Here is a 20382-nt window from a genome sequence, read left to right on the forward strand (position 1 = left end):
AACAGGAACCCCTCACTGTGTCTGATTTTCACTATTGTGAACTCACATACGCGTGTGGATGGATTTGCTAAGGCTGAATTCTAGCATTGCCTTAGCTACTTTCAACTTTTTAACGTGTATTGGAATATAGTTTTTGAAAGATAATAATTAGACATTTGCCAATAAAAACCTCATAATTCTGTAACTCGTTTCCCCTTTATTAGATAGTTTTATATTTTTTCTGTTATAATTTGATGGAGTTTATTAAGGTTAACATAACTTAATAATAAAATTTGTTTTTTGTTGGCAGGTAAGGCGACTGTTGGGGTGTGCTTAAGCAAATGCCGTTTGCTTTTGGTTGTTTGGTTGTTTGATTGATTGATGGATTGAGTTTTGCAGTTCTAGGGATTGAACCCAAAGACTCGACATTGCTAGGCAATCACTCCTTCCTGTAAGATTTCTCTCCACTCCTTGAAAATGTTTTAAGTGGCAAACCTTGATTCAGCTTTTTTTTCCCCACCTCTCAAGCCAACCTCCCTCCCTCTCTTCCTCCCTCTCCTTTCTCTCTCTTTCCAGTCAGGGTTTCATTATCTAACCCAACTAACTAGTGATTCTCCAGCCCCATGTCCCCAGGACTATGGCGTAGCCCACCATGCCTACTGCCCCATTTTCAAGAGTTGCCTGTCGAGATGACTTGGACCCTCCGAGTGCTGAGTGCTTTATAGCTGTGGTGCTCACTCTTGCACAACAGAAATCACAGCCTCAGTGCAGTCTTTGGGACAGAACCCTGGCATGTGGCCAGCCCTGCACGCATGTCCCCATTGGTTCCCTGCCCTTTTAACTGAGGTACCCGGTCCTGGGTTTCCATGAAAGGTCAACCTTTACAATTAGAATAAGCTCTTTGGGGATGAGACAGGAATTCTATGCGGCATGCTTCTCCAGAAGTTTCTTTAAACAGATGGCTTTTAAAAAACCTCCTATCCTGCCAACTTAATTTTTATTTTAAAAGCAGCTGTTTCCCACCTCATTTCTGTTGCTGTTGTTTACAGTCGTCAGTTCTTCTTGCGTTGTCTTCTCCAACACTGATACCATTGAAAGAATGCAATACACAGGGACAGATAGAACAGGAGTGAACGGCTTCAGGAAACCCGTGCTTTGCTCAGGCTCCTTCCGAGATTCGCTCAGATTCTCTGGCGAATGGAAATATTAGAAGTTAGAGTTGATAGGGTAAGCTGTCCTAACAGTGGCCTGGCTAGGAACCCACCAGGCGCTCTGCTTCGTGAGATAGCAAGTGTGGAGTGTGAGAAAGGGTGAGCTGATTGCGATTTGGGCTTGTACAGTGGCCTGAGCCCTTGTCTCCTAGTAGGACCACTCACTGCTGGTGTTTGCAGCTCTACCCCCACCATGTCACTTACTGTCTTTTCTAAGGAAATGGGGGAGTTTCAGCTGTTTTTCTGTGGAGTCAGTTTGGGGAACTCTAAGATTAGAGTTACTGTGTTTGTGGCTTTGACATGTGTTGCCATGCTGGTTCCTGCAATGCTTGCTGTCAATCCACACTTCTGGTCCCAGTGTGAGGAAGCCCTCTACCAAGGGTTTCATTGTGTTGTTGTTTTCTTTAAACCCCAGAAGTTGATTGCAATTGTGTTAGGCAGAAGGTAGCTATTTTATTTGGTTTGTCATAACTTGTGGTTTTACTGTTTATTTTCCCTATTTAAAACTTTTGAGTTGATGATTATATGTAAATATTTAAGCCACAAATTATAATTTTATAAATTATTGGGTAAAAATTAAGATGTATCTTAACTGTTCCTAATTGTATTCAGTCTAAAGTACAATGTCCATAAGAAATACTAACCCAGATAACAAACACAGAAGCCAGCACGAGCAGTCCAGAAATGGCTGCTTGAAGGCCTTGAGAGTCAACCTTCCTTTTCTCCTTTACAGTTAAAGTGCCAGGTGTAGCCTTTTTGACTGCACATGTATGTCTAGTAGCTTGTAAAAAATGAAGTGACTGTATTTGACACAGTTACTGGAACTCTCAACCATTCTCTTTTCTCTTTACTAATGTCAAATACTCAAAATTGTGAATTTATTGACCTTAAATAAATCCATTTTATATAGAATGTCCCAGAATCAGTTGAATTCCTGAGTATTCTGTGTATCGTTTTGTTAGATTTCATAATCCATAAGAAAATGTTAGGGGCTCTGGGCATGACTCTGTAACTGCTGTGTCTGTTGCTGAGTTTGGCTCCCCAGAGACCATGTAAAGCATCAGTAGACATGGCGGGCCACCTCCGATCCCAGTCCAGAGAGGAGGTGGAGCCAGCAAATCTGCAGAGCACGTGACCAGCTAGACAAGCCAAACATCCAGCTCTTGGTACAGCAAACCCTGCCTCAATATGGCAGATGTTGAACAATCTTAGAAGAGATCCAGGATTGACCTTGAGCCTCCACATGCATACACATACATGAGCACATATGACCACATACATATGAGCATACCTCCACAAATGTGAGCATACACCACATACATACACAAACAGATACATATGTTAGAATATTCACTGTAACAATTGGGAGGAATCACATTATGGGATGGCACTAATATGCCTCCTGTCAATATAGAAAACATTTTCTTATCAGTGAGTAAGGCAGAACATGTGACTTAAGTAAATAGCACATTTCTCTAGCACCACATTTTGTGTAGCTATTTTTTTTGTGTGTGTGTAGCTATTTTTTATTTATAAAATGTTACAGTGACTTAAGTAAATAGCACATCTCTCTGGCACCACATTTTGTGTAGCTATTTTTTTTTTGTGTGTGTGTGTGTAGCTATTTTTTGTTTATAAAATGTTAGAGTGAGCTTTGATATCATTAGTGGATATGCTTGTGTTGCTGCTGTAGTTGAGTGCCGTGACTGTCCTGAAATCTCTAAAAAGGCGTGAGATTACCTTACTCTCATGGTTGATGTGAGTGCTTGGCGGAGAGTTTTGCTTTGTTGCGTTGCATCCCTGTAATCTGAGGATCCACGTGCTGGGCTGCTGCAGTCACTGTGCTGACACTGTGCCACGGAGCCATCTCCCAGCAGCATTTCCAGTCATCCTCCCCCTCTTCTTCCCATCATGTTCTTTACCTGAACTCCCTTCTCGGCTCAACGTCCTCTCTGGCTTCCCTTTCCCTTCCATTTTTCCAGCCCAGAAGAAAGGCAGAGCCCACTGTGAGTCTGACTGGAAAAGCTCCCTATTCTAGCTCAGATGGAGGAAGATGGCTGATACAGAAGGGAAGAAATTTTAATTATTTTTACTTATGCTTTCTAGAGCAGAGGCAGGGAGGCTGAGATGGAAGGACAGAGGCAGGTGGGACCAGATGACTAGACTGGCCATGTAAAATCTGACACATTTGTCTTGAGATCAAAATGTAAAAACTAAAATTCAGTGTATGGTGGCCTGGTGAAGGGGACAGTACATCACATTAGGGTTTTATACTGTGTGAACGTGTGTCATGCTCAGGAAAGGTTTACTTCTGTCCCCAGAGATCTGTAAACAAAGAGAGGGACTGCACTCACCTGCCCTTACCGTACAGTACAGTGAACTTGCAGAGTCTGATCCAGATAGAGTGATCATCACCTGGGGAGCCAGACAGCCTCTCCAGGCTCTGATGCTATGGAAGTAACAACTAGAATTCCTTGTTTTATAAAATTATGTCTGTATGAAGAGATCTCTCTAGCCTTATCAGGCCAGAGAGGGGTGTGTTTGAAGATAATAGAGTCTGAGGAAAAAGTGTGTGTGTGGGGGGGGGGGGGGGGAGGGGATATGTACAAATATATGTCAGGTTTAAGTAATACAAAAAAGAAATGTTTTTCAATTTTTACTTTTTAGTTTTATTATAGCTTACTTTATATAGAGTTTAGTTTATTTTAAAAATGATACTTTTATCTCCCAATTAACACTAAAATGACTTTAAATTTATGCTTTTTGTTTTCTAATTTTTCTACACCTTTTTATTTGAGATGTATGAAAGACTTGTTTTCACTGATCTGTTGGGAATTCTTAATACTTTCCAAGTTTTACTTTACTATGTGAACTCCTCCAGTGCACTCCAGTTTTCAACTGCTCTTTTAGAAGACACTTCAGGGGCACTCCAGGTGAGACCACATAAGATGGTGACATGGTCAAAGTGTGCTTTGTGGGAGTTTGGACAACCAAAGAAATTTAATTGGCCCTCACACGTGGGAAGTCTGGGTCAAAGAATGACCCCAGCTAGTGACAACAGGTCATAAAGACCTGTCAGGGAGCCATGGACAGACAGACAGCCAAGGCCTCAGAACTCATGAGTACATTTAAGCTTTATGGGGATGGGTCTGGTTTACATTTTAGGAGGTGTATCTCACTGCCCTGGGAACTTGGGGGACAGCAAATACAGCAGACATGGGTAGAATGAGCACAGGGCAGGGGGCTAGGGGGAGCCTGAGCAGACAGTTGAGAGACTCTGGCTGGACACAAGGGGCATGCCTGATCTCACCTGACACTGGGTGAACTGTGCAGTTCTTTGTGCAGTGGAGAACTCAGAATGGATGGATTACCCAAGCATAAGAAATAGAACCAAGCAATTACAACCAGAGTGGTCAGAGGATGGTCAGAAGAAGGTGATTTCATATTATTCAGGAGTATGGATGTTCTTTCTATTAAAAAAAAAAAACCAACCATCTGGATTAGATGTTCCTGAGTTTGAACAAAATAAAAAAGTACTGTTTGTTCTCCCTCTGAGGCAGCCGGGTAGTGGAAGAGAGTTACAGGGCTCTAAACAGAAGTTTCCAGTGGGAAGAAGAGGATAGACATGGACTATGGAAGCAGAGGAAGCATTAGAGATAACAGGAGGTGACGGAGGCGTCTGTGTTGCTAGAGGTGCAGAGTGATCCCAGGCCAGGATGGAGGGATGCGGCTTCGGGTTATAGGGAAGGGAAGGTGAGGCTGGCTGAGGCAAATCTGTGCACATTAAGGTGGCGGGTGCTGAGTTTGCTTCTGAACTGCTTCTTTGCTCTCCTGTTTTCATGTTGACAGCATTAGTGCTTGCTGAGGTTGCAGGGGGTTGGGGAGGGGAGCCTGCAGACACAGAAAGCTGACCAGGGAAACAAGGCTAAGGGAGGAAGCCTCAAGGCTAAGGTTACTGATGACAAATCTGGAGTGGTGTGTCTCCATGAATTTCTCCTGTTGCTGAAGCAGCTGCCCCACCCATCTGAGACAAGTGAAGTGTGTATGAGCTAGAGTGTCTGGATGCAGCAGGAGGCCAGAGTGTGTGGCCCACATGCCCCTCTCACAGGCCCGGCCTGCTGTGCACTGGGAACTGAAACTGCCCTGAGGGTCTCTAGTTGCTTGAGTAGGAGGTTCCGATGCCGTCTTGTTTTCCTTGAAGTTCTTGTCGGCTCTTTTATACTATTTCTGTCTCCCCACTTTCTGTTTTTTTCCTTGTTGTCAGTTGTTCTATCACATTGCTGTCTGCATGCAAGTCTGTATCAGCCCTACACCCTGGACTTTGTCAACACCGGGACTTATCTGTCACCTCTCTGAAATAAAGCTGTGGGCTGGAAGACCAGACAACCAAGCTTGTTAGAATTGTGTGCAAAGTAAGAGTAACTACCCCGTGAGCGTGCGTCACATGTGCTGTGCTTTGAGGGTGTACGTGAGTGTTTGGAGCCTGTGCTGTTATTGGCTTGTTTTTCAGTTGTTCATGTGTGAAATGCTTGTTGCCTGTATTACCATTGTGTTGTCTTAGTTTGAATTTCCATGGATTATAATATTCTTAGAGCCTGCGATGTTTTTGAGTCTATCTTTTATAATTGTATATTAGTATTTATTTGTAAAGTGTTTTCATGAGCATTTCCTAAATTTTAAAACCGTATAACTAGATATGCTAAATTACTTCTTATTATTCTCATGGATTTTCAAATACTTATATATTTTATATCAAAATAACATGTTTTCAAATATACATTTTATATGCCAATACTGTACCATGTCATAACTTATATAGTCATGTCATGTGTAGATGACATAGAACAACTTAAAGCAAATGTTTTGGGAGTTTAAAAAGTAAGTTATCTGCTTGTCATATATTTTTGTGTTGTATGGATTTTCCCATCTGTGAACATTTCATGTGCCTATCAACAGTTTTAAGCCTTAGAGGTATATATTCAAGTATCAGTTTTATTATTTTCTATAAATAATTCCCTTCAGTGCTAAGGATTGACTCTAACTTGATGTATACTAGGCAGTCACCCCATCCTGAGCTGCACCTCTCCACTAGCAGTTAACTTAGCTTTGACCCCTCCCAAGGCCATGCTAAAGCTTGGGGCCTTGAACAGTTGAGAGGGTACACTGTACTCTCTCGGGTATGTGACCACAGTTTGTCTCATTCCTTGGAAATTGTTGATAAGGCCAAGAGCCCTCTGTCCAGCCTCCTACTTCCCAGGCCACCGTGAAGCCTGTTCCTCTGAGCTCCTCTGCCTGGAAACAGAGGGCTGCTCAGTCTCTTCTTTCCAGTGCAGGGGCATCACTGTAACCTGGAAGAAGTCCCTCTCCTCAAACACTATTGTATGTATACATAAAACATAAAAAGCCCTATCACAGGGTACATATGAACGGTAGCCTGTGGAAACGGTGGGATATGGAGAGAGCACATTGAACACATAGGCTGGTGCGCTGGAGAGCAGGCAGAACCCAGCAGGCAGAACCTTCTCTGGGCTGTGCTCCCAGCAAGCCTGTGTAGCTCAGTGTTTATACTCAGTGAAGGATGGTAGGGTTTCTTAAACATACATATTTCTTACCAGTAATTTCTGGGAAGTGATCTTGAACCCGAAGAGAATATGATATTTTGCAGTGTCAGATAAATTTTCTAATTTTGTTTTATCTTGTTTTACCTAAGAACACTGGAACTATTTTGGGGCTGATGAGAACCTCGGTCCAGTGGCTGTGAGCATTCGAAGGGAAAAACCAGAAGACATGAAGGAAAACGGATCTCCATACAACTACCGAATAATATTCAGGACTAGTGAGGTAAGTGGCAGGTGAACAGATGTGAGGGGTGGAGTAGAAGCAGTCACTAGGGACTGGAGTCACGGAGGTCGTCACAGAGTCCTTGGAACAAAGAAGGAGCAAGGCAGGGGAGATAGTTGAGTTCATAAAGTGCTGGCTAAGACTTGAGGTCAGTCCCCAGCACCTGGGGATTGAAAGCTGTCATGGTAGCATGTGCTTGAAATGAGGCAGAGATAGGCAGATCCCTGGAGCATTCTAGCTAGACAGCCAAGCCCGCTTGGCAAGCTCCTGGGCAACCATGTTATTATTATTTTTTAAAGTGTGGATAACATCTGAGGGTCTGAGGGCAGATACCTGAGATGACCTTTGACCTTTGTACGTATGTGCATGGTAATACTCGGAAGAGGGATCTGTTCTTTGAGTGGGGATGCCTAGGAAAGGTGTTGCCTATGGCTGGCATTTGGCCTAGCTCGCAGTAAGAGTGCAATGAAGGAGTGGGGATTCCTGTGCACAGAAGGACAGGTCCGAGGAAACTGGAACCCTGCAGAGTCACAGATGAGTACTTAAGAGTACCTCAGGGTGCCAGAGCTCTCACAGGTGAGAGACAACACCTCAGGCTTCTTCATTCTGCCTTCCCCACCACTGCGTAGACATTTCCTGATCCAAGAAGTTTCTTCCCCTTCACTGTTCCTGTGCGTACTCTCCAAGGCCAGAAAACAATCTATTTATGAGTGAGTTGGCTCTCTGAGGTCTTCAGATACTTTGGTTATTACTTTATTTACATATTGTGAGCTTGTGTGTGTCAGGAGTTCAGAGGACAGCTTGCTGGCATTGGCTCTGCTCTTCACCATGTATGTTCTGGAGACCAAACTTGGATTATAAATCTTGGCAGCAAGTGCTACAGAGCCCTCTCTGACCTGTCAGAGCTCTTTAGGGATTAAATATGTGAACTTTTATTTTAAGATAAAAAAGTTCAAGTTTTTAAGAAAGGGAAAATAAAATAGCATCAATGTATTGCCTCAGCCCCTAATTCATTTTAGGATTGTTCCTATAGATCAATGTCTGATATCCCTGAGGTCAAGAAAATAATGATTTTGAAATTAGTTTAAATAGAGTGTTTGGCTGTATTTCCTTCATTGAATGCAGGGCAAGTTTCAGGGGTTGGCTTCCCTTCCTAATTGTTTCTGAGCATGAACTCTCAGGAAATTAAAAGTAAGGTTTTGAAGGCAACACTCTTACATCTGATGTGCTGTTTGTAGTGGCAGGGAGGAGTGGCGAGCCTGCAGGCGTTCTCGGGCTGCTGAGGCAGCACACTTTCCCTCTTCCCAGATCTATCAGACTTCTCAAACCACCCTTGTCTAATTTCCAGTTGGTTTTCTGTTGCTGTCTTTATTCACTCTCTAGGAATGCCCCCACCCCTGTGTGTGGCATCCTCACAACACACACATACACACACACACACACACATACACACACTTCCAGTTGATGCTCCATTTTTAGCTTTCCTTTCTTTGTGAAGTTGTTTGGCCTTTACCATGGTCTTGTCCCTGTGTAAAGGGGACAGAGATGGGTCGTCTTCTCTCTGTAGTCCCCTTTGCCCTCAGACCCTCCACTGATGCCCCTCATCTTGCCTGGCAGTCCTCTCCCCCTGTCCAGGGGTCCCTTCTTCCCTGCACAGTATAGCAGTCTCTGAATCCAAGTGGCTCTGGTTTTTCCCTTCTGCTTTTTGTCCTCTCACTGTCTCTGCCTCAGTCACAGGCCTAGCCTTCTCCCAGGCCTCATCAAGCCAGGCCTTTCCCTTAGTCTTTGGCTGAAAAGCCCAAGTGCCGCACTATTCCATTGTAAGCCATGGAGAACCATTCTACTTGCTATTTAGGGTCAAATTAATAACCTTCAGTCCCTGGCTGTCTTAGTCAGGGTTTCTATTCCTGCACAAACATCATGACCAAGAAGCAAGTTGGGGAGGAAAGGGTTTATTTGGCTTACACTTTCATGTTGCTGTTCATCACCAAAGGAAGTCAGGACTGGAACTCAAGCAGGTCAGAAAGCAGGAGCTGATGCAGAAGCCATGGAGGGATGTTTCTTACTGGCTTGCTTCTCCTGGCTTGCTCAGCCTGCTCTCTTATAGAACCAAGACTACCAGCCCAGAGATGGTCCCACCCACAAGGGGCCTTTCCCCCTTGATCACTAATTGAGAAAATGCCTTACAGCTGGATCTCATGGAGGCATTTCCTCAACTGAAGCTCCTTTCTCTGTGATAACTCCAGCTGTGTCAAGTTGACACAAAACTAGCCAGTACAATTGACCCCTTGTCAACTTGACACACAAACACATCACTAGTAAGCCTCAACCCTTACATTCTTATTCATCCCCAAGGTCTAAATAACTTTAAACATCCCACAGTCTTTACATATTCTTAAAATGCCAATCTCTTTAAAATATTCATCTCTTTTAAAATCCAAAGTCTTTTTACAATTAAAAGTCTCTTAACTGTGGGCTCCACTAAAATAGTTTCTTCCTTCAAGAGGGAAAATATCAGGGCACAGTCACAATCAAAAGCAAAAATCAATCTCCAACCGTCCAATGTCTGGGATCCAACTCACGATCTTCTGGGCTCCTCCAAGGGCTTGGGTCACTTCTCCAGCCATGCCCTTTGTAGCACACACGTCATCCTCTAGGCTCCAGATGCCTGTACTCCACTGCTGCTGCTGCTCTTGGTGGTCATCTCATTGTACTGACATCTCCAAAACACTGCATGACCCCTTCAGTCCTGGGCCTTCAATTGCAACTGTGGCTGCACCTTCACCAATGGCCTTCCATGGCCTCTCACAGTGTCGAGCCTCAGCTGCTCTTCGTGACCCCTTCATGCCTTTAAAACCAGTACCATCTGGGTGACCCTTACATATTACCAAGTCCCGCTGCAGCAGGAGTACAACCTTGGCTATCTCTGGAACATAGCCTCTTTGTGCTTTCAGAAAACACTTCCCAGAAGTTGTCACCTCAATAATGCTGGTGTCTTCTTAATCACCACTAATTTCTTAGCTCCAGATAACCAGCATCAATAGTCCCAGTAATGCAAAGGTTTTGCTTTGGTAGTTCTGGTATCTTGTTAATCACAGCTGGTTCTTCAGCTTCAGCTGACCAGAACTACAGAATCTTCACAATCAAAACAGCAATGGCCCTGAAAAGAGTCTTTAATTTTCCCTCTGAAATTTCACAAACCAGACCTCCATCTTCTGCAGTGTTCTCGACATTATCTTCCAAGCTCCTACACAACATCTGACAGAACTCTTAACAACGGATGGATCTTCAAGCCCAAAGTTCCAAAGTCCTTCCACATCCTCCCCAAAACATGGTCAGGTTGTCACAGGAATACCCTACTCTTCTGGTACCAATTTGTCTTAGTCAGGGTTTCTATTCCTGCACAAACATCATGACCAAGAAGCAAGTTGGGGAGGAAAGGGTTTATTTGGCTTACACTTCCATACTGCTGTTCATCACCAAGGGAAGTCAGGACTAGAACTCAAGCAGGTCAGGAAGCAGGAGCTGATGCAGAGGTCATGGAGGGGTGTTCTTTACTGGCTTTGCTTGCTCAGCCTGCTCTCTTAGAGAACCAAGACTACCAGCCCAGAGATGGTCCCACCCACAAGGGGCCTTTCCCCCTTGATCACTAATTGAGAAAATGCCTTACAGCTGGATCTCATGGAGGCATTTCCTCAACTGAAGCTCCTTTCTCTGTGATAACTCCAGCTGTGTCAAGTTGACACAAAACTAGCCAGTACACTGGCTATGTCTGTAATTCTGTCTGTTTGGGTCAGAAATCCTGATATCACACTTGACTCTTTTCTTCTCATTCCTGCCCCAAATTTAGTCTTGCCAAACCTTTGTAATCTTGACTTCAAATACTGTGTGTCTGGAATTGAAGTCCTGCTATCCCCAAGGCTTAGGCCTAGGCCAGCATCCTTCCACCCAGCAGAGAATCTCTCTAAATGCAAGCCAGATCTCCTCATTCTTCTTTAAGAATCCTTTAGCCTTCTCCATCCTGAATGGAGCCAGCCTAGGAATCAGTGTACCTGCTGGGGTGCCCTACCCCGTCCTATACCTCCCCAGGCTCCATCCTTCCCAGCCACTTTGGCCTTCTTCCCCCTGGCTGCTTTGTTCCTCCTATGGCATCAGCGTTCTCAGCAGTTCCCAGCCTTCCATAATTCTCTGACTCATGCTCATATAAGCCACAGGACCCTTTGCTGGGATAGATCTGAATTTTCTGCTCTCTCCCATTGAATTCTAATCTCTGATTCCATGTCTTTTTGCTAAGACTTTACACAGCTTTACATACTGTTCTTATTATGTTTTCTGTCTCTCCCATAAAAATGTAAGCCTCATGAGAAAGGGGGCTTTGATGTGTTCATGACTCTACTATGAAATAGTCTCTCTGCTGGTTGAGGGGCGGAGGAATACAGCTTCTGATTCTTGAGTTCCATCTTATTCTTGACTTGATTTCTCCAAGTGTGCCTGCCATTTCTTCTGGAAACCCGGTGAGACTGCACAGTGGAGTCAGGGGCGCAAAGTGCTGTCCCATCTTGGTCAGCCACAGCAGGTCTGCATTCCCACTCCCACTCAGACCCTGACTTTCTCTATCTGTGGCTTTGCTCATGTTCCCTTTGCTTGTTTCTTTTTGTAGAAATGTTCCTTCATTCTTTAACACATGATCTGAGGTCACCTATTAAGGTTTTTCCTAGTAGCCTGGGCCACTGTCATTCCATTTCTGCCTTTGCATTGTCTTGTTGTTTTCTTTAATGAACAGTCTTCCCTAGGTTCATGTTTGTGTTTCTCATCTCTCCCTGATACTGCCACACACATCCCCAGACTTGTATGTGGCCAACACCTTACAGCTTCATGTTTAGTGGAATCTCCTCCGTGTTTCACTTCTTAGACTGCCAAATAGTAGCTAAATTCACGAACAGTTTTGCCACATAGACTTTTTGAAAATCAAGACCCCTTTAGGCTTCATGCCCAGCTTTATGTTTCTCTAGCAGATCTCTATTACTAGAGAGCATTATTGCTCGAGTTAATATTTGATAATAGCCAGAGTGTTTTAAGAAAAGAGAAGTCATTTCCAGTGCTGTTGACTGCAGTCATTGCTTAGATGATATGAGCAGCTTATGCTTTCAGTAAGGAAATATAAAGCATCCGCCTCCTCCCTTTCATCATTTAAAAAGTATACCAACCACATTCTCAGTGTTCTTTCAGGGTTTCCCTGGGATGCCTCCCTGTTCCTCAGTGTGCTGCCTGGCACTGTAGAGTGATGCAAAGACCTTGAGCTCACTGATCACTGTGAGGGCAGGCTTCCTTTGTCACTTGGGTAAATAGCTCAGTACTATAATAAACATGTCGTTGTGAGTTCTTAGAAGTGCATTGGCTGCAGTTTTCATGTATAGAGCATCCTGTATTATGTCTCCCCATGTACCACCTCACTGACTTGACCAACCACCAGCCATTGCTTAGCCTGGGGCAGAGCTACTGTCTCGGCTTCTGGAGCCTAGTACATACTCAGTATCTCATGTTGTGAAGCCTCAGCATAGCCCTTGTCTCTCTTGTAGCTCATGACGCTGAGGGGGTCTGTCCTGGAGGATGCCATTCCCTCCACGGCCAAGCACTCGACAGCCAGGGGATTGCCTCTGAAAGAGGTGCTGGAACACGTGATCCCAGAGCTCAACGTGCAGTGCCTGCGCTTGGCCTTCAACACACCCAAAGTCACAGAGCAGCTCATGAAACTGGACGAGCAAGGGGTAGGTGTGCAGTCCCTGCTGCTTGGGTTTCCTTCTGGGCTTCCAGTATAGACCGTGATGATTCTTCTTAGGTGGGAGAACTGTCCCGTTTACTGTAAAGGAGATTCGTTGTGATTGTTCATTTGACCGTCTCTGATTTGATTTCTCTATAACAAAGCTGATAGAGGGCTTTATCTGTGTTCTGCTCTTTCTGTGGTCACTGGCACATGCAATGGATTTCTGAGTATGTGGGGGGGAGACATAGTATTAAGTATAACAGTAAGTATAATGATGGGATTACATTACTAATACTTAGAGTGAGAATGGCAAGTACTGCTGAATGTGTTCATCAGAGGCTGTCCGAGGACTTTAAAATATGTTATCTCATGTTATCTTCCGACCTTGAGAGAATGGTACTGTCCCATGCCCAATTTATAGAAAAGGGATCTGAGGCATAGAGAAATTACATAATACATTCAATTTCTCACTCTATGAGTTAGAGAACCAGGATTTGAACACAGTTATCTGACTCTAAGCATGTGCTGTTAACTGTTCTAAAAGCTTAGACTTAAGAAAGCCTACTTTTTAATACTGCAGAGATGCATTTTACCTAGGACTTTTAAAAATTAAAACTATGGTATGAGTCAGAAGCTTTGTCAAAATGCTCAAGGTTGCTGCCTCCATTTCTGTGTTCCTGACCACAATGTCCTTTGATCAAGGTGCTTGGGTGAGTAGATGCCTGTGTAGAGAAAGGAAGAGGCTACTGTGACTGGAGACCACTGCCACTCGGCAGCGCTAGTGCATTCTGCTCACAGTGACTGAGCACACACCTCGTAGACATTCTGCCTATGTCACCTTCCTCAGAACGTCCTCAGTGTTTAGACATTTGCACCCTAGCAGTGGGTAAAAGTAGCTTGAACACTGCATGTAAAATGTAACTAGGTATGATGTCATTTGTGAATAAAATTTTATCTATGTTTCATTAACCCAAAATTCTGATTGTACTAAACTAAAATGAACACCTTCCAAAAATTAGTGTCATGGTCTTTTTAAGTCTTTATTTCCATTCACTGAACATATAAGGTGAACTAGAAGTTGGTAGAGCTTTCTGAATCCTCCTCCTCTGTCACCCTTACACAGTGTATCATAGCTACTGTCCCTTCCATGTAAATACACAAGGAATTTTGGGAGTGTCTGTTTGTCCGTGCTGCTGTAACTTTGACACGCTGCATCCTTCAGAAGGCGACTGCGTGAGCTGGAGTGCTCAGGACTGCCTTCCAGCACACACTCTGAACATGGATAAAGGAAGAGGGTGTGGGGTGGCCAGTGGCTTTATTAGTTCAGTCATTTCAATTATTGTGTTTGCCCAGGAGGGAGAAACCCGCTCAGGCATTGATAACTTGGTCTTATACTTAACATTCGCAATCTCTACAGATTAGATTGCTTCATAGAAAGACGGGGTTTTATTGCCAGTTCCCTTGTTTTAAACATATTAAATTTAAAAATTCATGCTCCAGTTGTGCATTTTTACGGGGCGTCTGGCACATTTTGTGTCCTCTTGGTGATTGCAGTGTGGGGGCCGCAGATGGTTGTGACCCGTGATGAAGTGTAATAGTAAGTATAGTGATGGCAGTTCATGATGGCATTACGTTCATGGTCCCTCCAGTACAGGAGCATCGCAGGAACTCCATGATGAGTTTAACTCAGTTACATTTGTTTAATTCACAGAATTGGCCATTATTCTCTAATTATCACTTCCCTATTTTTGGTTACTAAAATAATTTCGTCCTTCATAAATTATTAAGTATAATATATGGTAATTGTTATATTTGGTTAAATATTACAATATGGCCGCCAGTAGACCTAAAGGGAATTGTGAAGTGCGAGGACTTTCACTATTTATTCTGTGAGCTTTGATATTGTTTGGTCACTTGAGGTACTTTTCAGTTATGTCAGTCTTGTCTCCAGCAGTCAGTCAAATCCACCTGGGCCTCATCTACTTTTTGCATGGGGAATGATACATTGTGTCATGACCTGTTTTCAGGAGCTGATAAATGTGTAACACTCAGTACAACTCTAGGCTCTTGAAAAAGAGTCAAGGAATCTTAGGTGCTATTGATGGAAATAAAAAGTCACTTGTTATTTAAATGCATTGTCCTGTTTCATCTTTGTAAAGTCCTTTGGGAGCAGTCCTATTAAAAGTAAAATATTGTACTCTACAAGTCAGGGTAAGTGGAGCAACTCCACACACACTCCTTGTAGATTGATAAAGACTGTGGGAAATAAATAGGCCAGTAAAACACAGCTCATATCCATGAAAGAGACAATGCCATGCAGTATACCGTAACAGATGTCAGACTTAACGTAATAAACTTAAGATAACTGCAAACAGAGAGATCAAAGGCCGTGAGTCAGGATTGGCTGACAGGATCAGAATGAGGTGCCCCTTGAAGGGCAGAAGGACATGGTCAGATGTTCCAGACCAGAATCAGTAGGAACAAAGTCAAAGGCAAGGCTCCATGTGTTCACAGAGCAGCAAGCAGGCTCACCGAGCAAGCTGGAAACTTGGGTTGAGCTGTGACTAAGCCAGGTGCTGTGTGGAATGATTTACATGCGTTTTCCAGGCACAGACTTCATAGCCCACATTCCTGACCCCTGTTGCTGTGTGCCCCAGTCTACTCCTCCTAGAATGATGATCCAGATCTTAGAGGCTTCAGCACTCAGCATGAAGTAATGTGGTAAACCCAAATAGAATAGAGTAAGGCTGGCTTACGCATGTCAGAAGCACTTGCTAGTTTGTTGTAGAACGAATCAATAGTTCTGCTTCATTGGGAAATGTCAAGTCTCATATGCCTGGTAGTGATTTTGACTGAATGAATATTCATTTTAAAAGGTGTTCATTAAGAATATGAAAATGAAGATATGTTGTTTTTCAGTTTTTAAAGCGATTACTTTTCTAGTTGAAGTTAAAGAGGAGGCATAGCCATTGTGTGGGGCACCCATGGCACCTGATAAGAATGGCTGTCAGGCAGAGGCAGTGCCCAGTTCATAATGAATAGCACTGCTCCTTGGATAGCGTGTGAATGGAACTCTGCTGACTTCTGTTCACTGCCATAGGGCATTATTTTATTGTGAGGCTAAATGAGTTTGATGACCGGCCACTGTCATCTTTTTTCAAGCAGCCTATTTTGAAAAAATGACCCATAGGGGAAACATTGTATCTAAAACCAATTTTCTGTGAATGACACTTTGGCAGAACAGTGACACTCCTAGAATTTAAACCTTAGATTATGAGAGTACCCAGTGCCACCCAGAAGGTACCAGGTGACTTCTGGACCTAGGCAAGCATTCTCAGGAATTGCACCCATCAGCCATCAGGACAGTGCTGCTGCATGTTTTGTGCCGCCCATCCATGCCTGCCTGACTGAGGCAATGACAGGATAGCATTGGGAACCGAGGCTGTGTTAGGAAGGCAGTTTCACTGATGAAGCCCTGAAAGACTAAGTCACAGGCACTAAGGGCTCTTTCTGCATAGTCTGTCGAGTAGCTGTCTGGTGGACAGACAGTTCACTGTTTCTTGGTTTTAAATTATGGTTATCTTTGAAATTCAGCCCTCAAGTGAAAATTTAGGCCTTCTCTCCCTTGAGTGTGATGCCTTCAGACAGTCCGAAGCCTAGGTAATGTGGCCGTGCTTACTTGAGAATCTCCGTTCTCCCGCTTCCTAGCACCCTCTGTTCCACCCATCACAGAAGAGAGCCATGGATCCCTGAAGCACAGCGTTACTGTGCCTTGCTTCCAGGTTTCCTTGGACCCTTCCTGTTTACTTGGTGTGTTTTATAGACCTTCCCATGCATGCAGAGGTCTAGTCATGTGACTGCCTGATACTCTGTTGTGTGGCTCTGCCACTGGGGAGGTAATAACTTCAGCTTCCTCTTTGAGGAACAGTGGAGTGATTTCAGTCTTTCACAAACTAGGCCTGAAGAAGACTTTTTCCTACATAATGGAAAATTATCTCGATGTCAGGTTAGATTTATTTATTATTAGCTCAATACCTCCAGATGAATTTTTTCATTGTGTTTAGAATATTTTATTTACATTATGCCAAAGATAAAAATAGATTATCATAGACTCTGTGCAAGTGTACATAATTTTAAAATTTGTCAAATGAACCACTTTCCTACCCAGCCTAATAGCTATGTTCTTTCTCTCCTTCCTCCCTTCCTTCTTTTGCATTCAGCTTTTGTTTGTAATTACCAATGAGGATAAAATTTTAAGTCTTGCATAGACTGAGAAAACATCAGTACTGACAATAAAGATTTTCATCTTTAGGAGGAAGTCGGAGAGTTCTGTTTATGAAGGCCAAACCAAAATGAACACTGTCCAAAAATCCCATTTTCTGTAGACAGAAAGCTCCTTGTAGACCAGCTGTCTCTCACCCCCTAGAATAACCAGGGAACCCAGCAGGAGAGCATTTTATGAAAACAGATTGAGAGTCTTGCTTCTGAAAAGGTAGAAGAAGGCCTCCCACTCTTTCTACTCACTACAGCCAATTTAATGTCTTGGACATTATATATAATGAAGACAGAAAAACAAGGTTGGAAGGTAGATGGGAGATGGGAGGTAGGCGGGAGGTGGGTGGGAGGTGGGCGGGAGGTGGGCAGGAGGTGGACTGGCTATGGATGGCACACTGATGAGGTTCTGGCTTTTTTTTTTTTTTTTTTTTGGCTCCCAGTTTGGTTTTGGAAGAGGCCAAACACTGTTGAGTCCTGACAAGCTTGGACAAAACTTTTAAAATATTCTATAAATAAAACAGTAAAACCCTAAACAGAAGCACCTCCTTGTGCTTAGGTGACTCTGCTGGAGGGGACAGGTTGGGAGCTGGACATCTCTGGACCCTGTTCCTCACATGGTGGCAGCAGACACCAGGTATTTAGGAGGTCTCTTCAAGGCTTACCTGCACTGCTGTGAAGCCACATGGAGGCTAAGAATGGTGTTCTCCTGCTCCCCCTCCGCAAGCCACAGTAGCATCTTTGGAGGACCTGGTAGGCTGCCAGGACTTCCCTGTCCATCAGTGGTTAGCCTTGTCCTCGGATGGCAGGAGGGGCAGGAGAGGAGCAGTCATTAGAGTCTTCTGTACATGAGGCAACTGGCTTACCTTGTTCTCCCAACAAACACTGCACACTTGAACCATGGTAGAGTCTGGTGCCACTGGGGTGACGTTACCATTGGCCCTCAGCAAGATGACAGGAAGCAAGAGTCTAGAGACTGTGGAGAACTTATGTCCCATGCTTTGAGAAATATGGCACACTGAAGAACTCTTAACGTGTCATACCTCATAAACATCTAGATGAAACATTTAATTCTAAAGGTTTATAAAAACTGGGTTAACCTTGTGGGGCTGGTCACCCCAGTGTTTTTATGGCCCTCTCTGGGAAGATGAGTGAAATGCAAGACTTGATAAGATGTACCCGAGAGTCATATTACTGAGATGTTAAAGGGCTGGTCCTGAGCTCTGTCTGGACCCTCTTCCCAGGAATGCAGGAGTTCCTGAGTCAGGTTGTACTGTTTCACCAAGTGCCCAGAAAAAAAGCCCTTTCATATCATAGAGGCCTTTTTGGATTTTGGAATATTTCAGTAGACTACTGATGGAGCATCTGTATTTAAAAATTTAAGAATGTTCAGGTTGTATCTGGTTCTTGATTCTGTGTGGAAATGCCTACTTTATGAAGGTGTATATATATATATATATACACACATACACACATACATACATACATATATATATTTGTGAGGCCTGGTGCTGCATGCCTTTAATCATAGCTCTCAGGAGGCAGAGGTAGGTGGATTTCTATGAGTTTGAGGCCAATCTCATCTATAAATTGAGTTCCAGGTTAGTACTACATAGGAGCCTATCTCAAAATACAAATAACCCAGAAAATAAACATTTGCTAAGTGACCAGACTCTTGGATCAGGGACCCATAGGAGCAGCTTGTCTGAGGCACAGAACTGTATTCCATTACTAAAAAGCCCAGACATACTTATCAACAAAATTTACACAGCGTAGACCCCGCCTGTGTCCAGGGTGGCACTCAGTTCATTGTTACTGTTTTGAACTTTATATTTAAATACTATATATTCATATTCAAAGCCCACACAGCTATGTGTGCCTCTCAAAGCAAACAGATCCATTTCACAGAATATGCCTGCAATCCCATGGTGCTCACAGATTGACACTGATGCTGGCACAGGTGATACTGGTACCCTGTCCCTTCTCTGGACACGTTTGTGTTATGAATACCAGCAGGAAACATAGTCACTAGCTAAGGATTTGAGGAGTCTTGAGTTCAGAGAATGCCGCCTACACTTAATTTCATTGGAGCAGAAATAAAGTTTATAGTCATTTTGTCAGTTTCAGAGAATAGAGCAGGTGGCATCTGGCAGTTTTAAAGTGAAGAAAATGTGACAATCTAGCAGATTTCTTAATCCTCTTATAAAACACTGTTCCTTTCAAAGCAGCGAAACTGGAAACCAGCTGGCTGTCTTTGGAAGTGACCATGGCATGCTCAGTGACAGAAGGGCACATTGTGTCCTCCTGGAGCCTGCCTGTCTGGTGCTTTCATTCTCCTTACTTATCTTATTCCACAGTAGACTCTTTAACATGATAAATGAACCTGTTGAATTTTGCAGTGAAACCTTAGGCCTGTAAGAGGTTCTTTAAAATAACCTACAAACCAAAAGGGAAAAAATGCTTCCCACTGAGCAGGGCGACTTGTATCTGTGGCCTGTGCAGGCTGATCTGGGAGGTGCAGCCAGACAGCACAGAACTCAGAGCTCCCTCCTGTCTCCAGATCACTATCTCTGAGTTCTGCCTGTAGGGTGAGGAAGTGCTGCCATTCAAACTGCTGTGTTCAGGACTGCCTCTGTAATGGGCAGAGGGCGTACCATTCCCTCCTTCCTCTCAGAGATCTAATAGGACTCTTAGCTGGGTTCTAAAGCTGGGATGAAACCTCTCCTTTCAGGGTTCTCCTGCTATGCTAGCGTTAGCAGCCAGCTGAGGCAGGGCTGAAGTGTCAGTGATTATACTTTGATATTTTCCTTGCTTTTTTTCCCTCCCAAGTGTGATAAACAAAACAAAAACAAACAAACAAAATAAGCAAACCAGTGTATGCTTGTTACCATTAAAGTGAAGTAAGAATACTCCTATCTTACACGCTGTCTTCCTCCCAGTACATATTAGCTTGTTTAGCTCTTTGCAAGGTTGAAAGTTGGGCCTTACTTTGTCCCCATGTGTGTAGGGACAAGTGAGCAGAGCCAGTCCTGTGCAGTTGACTTCATGTCTGGGCATGGTGAGCTCTCTGTTACCTAAGGAGGGGAAAGGGACAGAAAGCAAGCAAGCAACGGATGTCTTTCCGAAGATGCTTTTCTGTGAACCTTGTATGTCATTTAGAATGTTGATAAAGGCAGAACATGCATAAAGGTTTAGAGGTCTCAAATGGCAGGAACCTGAATGTGTCTTCAGAAGTCAGTAATTTTCAAATTGTAGAAGGATAATAAAATACATGCACAACATGTTAATATTCCCAGTGTGATATGGGATAGCATT

General features: G+C 43.7%; 1 protein-coding gene across 22 annotated transcripts in view; it reads left to right on the forward strand.

Annotated features, from left to right (window-relative positions):
- Sipa1l1 (signal-induced proliferation-associated 1 like 1) overlaps positions 1–20382 on the forward strand; it is a 282410-nt gene that overhangs the window by 180956 nt on the left and 81072 nt on the right. For 21 of the 22 annotated variants that reach the window (XM_011244060.3, XM_011244067.3, XM_011244068.3 and 18 more), the window contains 2 exons: positions 6901–7031; positions 12611–12799. In XM_011244060.3, the coding sequence (XP_011242362.1) occupies positions 6901–7031; positions 12611–12799 (320 nt within the window). Of the gene's footprint in view, positions 1–5454; positions 5603–6900; positions 7032–12610; positions 12800–20382 lie in introns of those variants that run through there. The other variant, XM_017315029.1, reaches the window with a different exon arrangement.

This window comes from Mus musculus, chromosome 12 (genome assembly GCF_000001635.26).
Source record: "Mus musculus strain C57BL/6J chromosome 12, GRCm38.p6 C57BL/6J".
Taxonomy (NCBI): domain Eukaryota; kingdom Metazoa; phylum Chordata; class Mammalia; order Rodentia; family Muridae; genus Mus; species Mus musculus.